This window comes from Typha angustifolia, chromosome 12, assembly GCF_048772165.1.
Source record: "Typha angustifolia cultivar Huaian chromosome 12, ASM4877216v1, whole genome shotgun sequence".
NCBI classification, from domain to species: Eukaryota; Viridiplantae; Streptophyta; class Magnoliopsida; order Poales; family Typhaceae; genus Typha; species Typha angustifolia.
Genome location: NC_133250.1, coordinates 4,264,224 through 4,271,899, shown reverse-complemented (window position 1 = coordinate 4,271,899; position 7,676 = coordinate 4,264,224). Strand labels below are relative to the sequence as shown.

The following is a 7,676-nucleotide window of genomic DNA, read 5'->3' as shown; positions in this document are numbered from 1 at the left end:
CGAGTCGAGCTGGGCCGGGCGGCGCGTGTGTGTGTAAGTTAAGTTGCATAGTAACATTTACCCACAAAATAGGTACCCCTTTTGAGGCCCAAAGCCCATAAGAAGTTTATTACTTATATACCATACTAACATTTCTCAAATATCCAATATGGTACTAAACTTCATTTTCTTTATTTTCCATTGCCATGATACCCACTTTAGAGCCAATTTTCATTCACTTCTCTTCATGGATTTGACTAAGTGAATATTTGACAATAAAGTACACTTTGAGCTAAATTAATTCCACTATTAAACCATCATTAATAATGTGTGGGCTCCACTTAAAACTTAGCTCAAAGTTAATAAAAATTCATGTCAAAAACATGAAATTACTAACAAAACCTACTATATGTCATTCAATGCCTAGTGAAAATTATGATGAAGAATCATCTAGCATGGGAAATGAACCAATACAATCCAACTCCTCAAGAATTTGAAGAGATCTAGAGATGCTAAAATAGAGGTAATGAAAAATGTTGCTACTCAAATTGCAAAAGTTGCTAAGGCTCTTGATAGCTAAAATCAAGGCATTTACTGATGATCTCTACATTGAAGTAATGAAGCTAGAATAGGAAGGATATAACCATAACGATTTGGCATCTATCTTTGACTATTTGTTTGAAAAGGATACACAAGCTAGAGGGTTTTTAGCCAAGTTAGTGAAACATAGGAAGTTATGGCTTGATAAGTATCTTTTTCATATTAAGGGCACTAAAATTGATCACTTCAAGTTGATACGACTCGGTCAGATTGGATTCATTCGCGGCATATTAGGTTCATTGGGATAAACCTATTTATCTAGTTTGATTTCTTGCATTTCTTTTTGGCAGCTACCTTGTTAGTTGAGCCATAAACTCAAATACCTGCTAAATATGGACTCAACTTATTAATTGGTTAATTGAGTCCGGTCAAGTTGATTAATTGTTCTAATCAAGTTATGAGATGTATTGTGAACTCGAGTTCGACTTAGGTTAGTCTAGTGGTATTGGTTGATTGAGTCCTTATCTAGGTCGGTATAGGGTTAGCCTCTACAAATATATAGAGGAAACCCTAATTTGATCTTTATTTGATAATTGCATTGGTATTGCTGCTCTATCTCCCTCCTTGCTCTAGCTGTTGGCGCACTCTCCCACCTCCTTCCTTCCACTATCTAAGTTCTTGGTCGGCCTCCTCTAACTCCTGAATCCCTACTTCTGTAATAACTTCTCCCCTTTCACTCTAAAAGATGAGTTCTCTTGGCACCTAACTATCCATTGAAGGGCTAGCCATAAGCTAGGATTCATCCCGACCTTTGGCTACTATTTAATCAATATCTCGAGATCTAGTCATCCAAAATTCTGAGATCTTGAATCCGTTAAAAAGCTCTTTTTAAGCATGACAACATATCCAAATTGCGGTAGGATCCAACGATTAGATCGACCGTAATAACCTTTGAAAGTTCCTTACAAAACTCTATCTAAAACCATTACGAATTGGATTAGAGCGGTTCGTAATTCGTAACAATGTAAATAGAGTTTTGAGTTATTTTCAAGTGTTATACTTTGTTCTTGAGACTATGCATCTTTATTTTAATACTTATAATATTATATTAGTTTGTAATGTACTTTACTCAACACAAGGTATGAGTTGTAAGAATCTATTTTCTTCAACTATGACGAGATTTTTTTTTCTTTTTTTATTAGGACATTGCTTATTTTAAGATAGTTTTATTTGAATTCAGTGTTCTGCTATGTTTGTAATGACAGTTTTATTTGAATTTTAGTGTTTTGCTATGTTCGTAATGACATATTTTTATTTGAATTTCACTGTTTTGCTATGTTTCTAATAACTCATACTAGTAGAGTTTTAAATCTCCAAAAGAATTTAAAGCTATTTTATTTTGCACTCTTATTTATTTTTGGAGTATAATGTTTCTACATTCTTACATAATAGAAAATTCCCAAAAAATTATATAATTATAATATCAAAATAGTATTATGAAATACGACCAACCAAACATTTGATTATCAATTATATTATTATAAAATACAATAAACCAAACATATGTTTAACAAATACAATATTATAAAATACAATCAACAAAATTGTTTCTCTAAATGTAACATCTAGAGAAACAAATATTTCTTAATATATATGTATTTCTAAATACAAGAAACCAAACAGCCTCCTAATCTGTTTCCACTGAGACTAGATGCTATTAGGCTGAGACCAGCAATGTTCCTTACAGATACCACCAATATAGATAGAATTTTGATTAACTACAATGGTCACAACAAAAATCAGCGCTCCTATCCCTATCCTATCCCCAATCTTTTTCTCTTCCCAGACCAACTTCCACAGAACTACCACCTGCTTATAAAATGTAGAACTTGGGACACGGTTCCATAATGTAAGAAGGCAACTGTAAATATAGCAATTCCAACAATTTTGTCTTGCTTGAAATAAGATAATACAGAGTTTAACCATCAATTTCACAGTTTACTTGTAAACAAGTACTAAGAGCAAAGAGATGAATTTAAAGAGAATATGAACATTAAGCCCAATTATATTATTGGGTACATAATTTTGATATCCCAAAAATTGCTCTCAGCTGGAACATGTGAAAGATTAAAGGCTAAGAATCCATTGTTGCCATCATAATTGAATTCTTCCTCCTTCGTACCCACAACACAATGTTTTGGGCTCAAGCTAGAATATGCTCCAAACTGGCCAGGACCTCTACATTTGATCTTTATCATACATCCAGAAGAATCAAAATCGCTACTAAGATCATCAATAGCTCCTCCGGAATTGAACATATTAATTAGTCCAATTGGTGCGAACTGAATGTTTTGATTGTAGTCCTGACAAGCCAAAAGTTACTCTACTAAGAAAAGTACATTCTGAAGATATTATAAATGAGTAGCCAATTGGTGAACAAACTTGATAAAATTTGCAGGAAGAAAAGTTAACCTTGATTGGTGATATGGTGTAGACTTCAAATTGCAAAGTGTACAACGAAATAGCTAGACTCCCACACTTCGATATTCTTGTAAGAGATCCTGCAGTTAATGAAAGTAAACAGACTTATAAGCTGAGCTTGCTAGTGATAGTCACCATAGTTATACTTGAATTTATATTAAAAATTACGATGTTAGCGAGCACTATGGTTCTATTCATGGGCTTTGTAGGTGGTACATACCAGATAGATGCACTGAAACTAGCTACTTATGATGAATTTTAATACTAGTAATTGAAATTTGACAAAATAGACAATAAGTTTGAACGACAATTCTCACATTATAGTTTAAGAACCAAGAAAATCGAGAGAGATCTCCAAGACTATGTTTTACACTGAAGTACATAAGATCTTGGTTGTTAATTACCTGAATTAAAAGCATATACTGCACAATCCCCATTCCAGTTCTCACCAGCAAGGTTCCCAAGATATTCAATATTTGATGGAGAGACATGACCTGAGATGCACAATGAACTAGAAGCAGAAACAGGAACGTCTTTCAATGGCCAGCCAACTCCCACTTGGTTAAATTGTTCTCTTGGTGGCCAAAAACCAGATCCTTGGCAGTTGAATATACAGATTACTCCACAAATCTTGTTCAAGTTCCATATCTTCAGAAGGCTGAAGAGTAGATTATTAGAACTTATGTGAAAGTTCAAATGTATTGTGCTAAATGAAGTCGGGGTCCTTACCTTCTTCCATCCATTACTGGATCATCAAACAAACAGTCCCGAGTTGGACGGCCGGCAAACCTTGCTCTTAAAATTGATCCATCAGGGAGTACGATCCGTTTGAGGATCTCAAAGTTATGTTGCCCTGGTTTGTCACTATCTCAAAAATAAAGGATCAGAAGTTTGTTACTATTAGAATGTCAAATGTTTTCTTTTTCTTTTTAACTATAGATTACCTTACATAGACACCAGATCCTCCAACTGCTCTAGCTGCAGCATGGAAGTTGGCAGTGTCATGGTCACTCTAAAATTAAGCAAAAAACCAAAGATTATTTCATAATACAGTATAGAAAATAGATAAATGAACTACTCCTTGGTAGGAGTCTCACATGGAACATATCCCAGTCAGGTATTGCTATCTCGCCTAGTAGCAAGCTATTGAATGAGACTGAAGCAACATGTAAAGTCTGCAATCCTGGTTCCTTGGGCATAAAATCCTCTGAGGCTCTCACAACTGCACTTTTCTTGGAGCTGCAATTAACCAAATTTTTTAGAAGCACCAATGCATTTGTCTTCTCATCTAACATGACATTCACTGTGATTTTAATGAGAAAATTACCTGTAAATTGAGTCTGAGTTGTGACACATGCAGCAAATTAAGTTATTATCTCCAAAGTTCTTACTGATTGATTCTTCAAGTGCTTGTTGGTATTTCCTAGTCAATGAGACCCTTCCACCATGGCTAGCTCCAAGGGTTTCAAGTAGGGTCTGCACATCTACCTTAGCTCCATCTACACCGCTGGTTGAAAGATATTTATGCAAGTCATTGTAGAACTCGTCTATTTTGGCTGGACCTATTAAACCAACTCCATACTTTTCCAAGCTATCCATAGCTATATCCCAAAGATTTCTCCTCATACTGGGAGATACAACTGGATACTTGAGCTTTGGATCATACTTCTTCATTGCTTCTGATGTTGGAAGGACTCCCCCCCAATAACCAGCCAAAGCATGCCACATAAGGACATATCTGCAACATGAAGTCATCTTTAAGTACAAATCTTCATCAAGGATGACTTTGAATTTACAACGGAGGGATTCTTACTTCAGTCCATATCTCTCTTTGATGAATTTGATCAACTCTCCAAGATACTTGCATGTATCTTTCTCCTTAAATTTGCAGTTCTCCTTAACATCAGTTAATCTGATGGCAAATCTGTAAATTGAACAAGAAGTAGCAAGAAAAATCGCTCTCACATAATGATTTAAAGCATATGGATAATATAGAATTACCTGGTGGCGTTGCATTGCAGAAAATAGAGAACTGTTTTATGGTAGAATCACTCACTGAGTTCCTTCAGTTAATGGTTGACCTTCCTTTTGAAACTCATTCTGTGTTTCCTGCCAACCATCATCAATAATCAAAAATTTTGCTGGTGTTCCTCCCTCTGCCAAGCTGTGACAAAGAGAAAACAAGGGAATCCGCATTGATTTTCTTCAATTAATAAATTAGCACCTCTACAAAGGATGCATCTGCATAATTGCTTTCATGTAGACTGACAGATTACGTACCTCTGAAGGCCTTTCTTGATTCCTTCAGGGTTGACATTAGTATAAAATGCATCCCAAGTGGACCATCCAAACCAGTTTAAAAAATCTGGGATCTATCATAGGAATAAACAACATAACAAAATCTTCATAAGCTATACTAATTCGAAGGACAAGAAGGGGAAAATTTTAGCAACGCTAGTAAACTAGTGAATACCTTCTTGTTCTCAACATGACTGAAAGTTCCTTTCTGTTTGGCTAAAATCCTGTGCGAGAATTACAAAAAGGCTATGTTAAGAACATGAAAGAAGTACTATAAATGATAAATGTTCATCCAAAATTATGAATTACACTAACTTGATAGATTCTCTGATAAGCTCGTATGGATTATTGCCTGAATTGATAAAAATAGCCTCAAGAACTTGTGAAGTTTGGACTTCTGGATCACCTGGATTTGTCAAAAAAAAAATAATACAGAGAAAAAACAAGTTATATAATCTACTGAAAGTCTTATTTTTATGGCAACCATCTGACTTTATCTTACCACTCTCCAAACTAAATTGGAGCTCGTTGGTGGAGCACCCATGAAGGCTTGCACGAAAATCACCATCCAGAACTGGCAGTATTAGTATGTAAAAGATACTACTGTTATTAGCTGAATCTACTGTCTCATCCTCTACCATTGCATTTTCTTTTGCTTCCAGTAATAGCATCTGAGTTTCATACGGAATTTCACTGGTTGACTTTCCCCATCGTGGAATCATCCACCAGATCTTAAATCGATACAAACAGAGCCATCTGAATCCACTGCAGAATAACCCAAGACAAAAGAAAAGAGGACCTTAATATCTTTGTTTCCTTGTATTCAAATAAAACAGTAGTTAGTCATCAGAATTCAAATGCTAGTGTAGATACTTGAAAAGCATAAAAGGATTCAAATATTTCATCTGATTTAAAGCCAATGAAAAGATATTATAATTCAAAAGAAATAGTAATGTAAACTAAGACAATCAAAATCAAAGACAAAGAGATTATCCACCTTTGCTTATATAACTTTTTTTGCCTGATTGATTCTCTTAGTAAAGAAAAGATCGTTATCAATAGTAGTGTATTTTCTGTTCTTGTCTTCTTTCAGAACAGATACATAATGTAAGAAACTCTTTTAACCCTTAATTAATCGGCAGATCACTGAAAAGACTAATGATGGAACAAAAGGTTACGCTCCTATCTTACTACATGGAAGAGTTCCCACTTTTGGTAATTCTTGCATGTAGACTTCATCAATTAGAAAACATTGGAGACTCTGAAAGTGCTTCAACCAGTTACACTTCCACCTAGAGATTAAGAAAATTAATGCCAAACCAACATTTTTCTGGCTAATAATTGTTAAACCACCCCTGTTCTCTGACTCCGTAATGCATGAAAAAAAAAATCACAGATTCCTAAGCTCTAGGAATTCCATCAAGGCAAAAGGGCATCTGGCAATTAATTGGCATACGATATTATATCAATTGCCGCATTATTATCCAACAATCCAATGTTGGCTACTTGCATCAATTTGATTAAAATGTAGAGAACTCTAGAAGAGGGGATTTTAGGCGTGTCTAGGTTTTCCTCCGCCTGACCTTTAGCATGCCAACAAAATTTTATGGCACTAATAAATCAAAACAATTGAAACAGTTGATACTCGGCATTCAAACAAAACTACTAACTAAGATACTTAATTTACCTCATCAAACAACATTAATCTAACGGAGTTAAAAGAGGGGAATAAACAAACTTACTCCAAGACTCCAAGTGTGAATTCATGGTAGGAGCTCCGTGTCGCTGATGAGGCGCCGACGAAGGCCGAGGCCGACACCAAGGGCTCCAGCGTAATGTTCGGCGGAACACCGGTGAGCACCGTCCGGTCCCGGATGACGAGTCTCCCGTCGTTAATGCACGGCGTGGCGGAGTCCGTCATTTCGATCCACCTTCTCTTCCTCTTCTCTGTGCTAATTCTTGATGCCGGAGTCTGTATGTTATCCGACCATGGACGTAGAGTACATAAGTAGATTATCATGCGCGAGAAAACGGATAGGGAAGAGACAAGTAGTCACAAGTCTGGAAGCAATACAATTGGGTCAAACATTGAATGCCCGAATCCCTATATTGCTGTCGAATAGGCGAGACAAGTCGGACGAAAAAAAATAGCAGAGCATGTCAGGAAAATGCTTTCTCGCACATGGTCAGAGTATTATGCACGTAACAATGGATAGGGAAGAGCAAAGTAATCTTATGTTTGGAAGCAAGACAATCAGGTCAAACACTGAATCCCTGATGTTGCTGTTGAATATTTGACAAACTGTCACGTGCTAATTAAATTACATAGCACTTCTAGATTGTTTGTTCTTTTAAAAGGGAATTATCATTCATTCATA

The 7,676-nt window shown here is 35.8% G+C and overlaps 1 protein-coding gene across 1 annotated transcript; it reads right to left on the bottom strand.

The window, feature by feature from the left end:
- Positions 1–2,429: 2,429 nt before the first annotated feature.
- Positions 2,430–7,473, bottom strand: LOC140772742 (probable galactinol--sucrose galactosyltransferase 2). The gene is made up of 14 exons (XM_073114957.1): positions 7,041–7,473; positions 5,801–6,063; positions 5,614–5,704; positions 5,474–5,522; positions 5,281–5,372; positions 5,057–5,164; positions 4,814–4,924; positions 4,328–4,738; positions 4,098–4,239; positions 3,945–4,012; positions 3,730–3,864; positions 3,405–3,658; positions 2,992–3,080; positions 2,430–2,882 (listed from the first exon to the last, which is right to left on the bottom strand). Exons 1-14 carry the CDS (start codon positions 7,316–7,318, stop codon positions 2,583–2,585), a joined length of 2,391 nt encoding a protein of 796 aa, XP_072971058.1. The 5' UTR covers positions 7,319–7,473; the 3' UTR covers positions 2,430–2,582.
- Between the last annotated feature and the right edge of the window lie 203 nt (positions 7,474–7,676).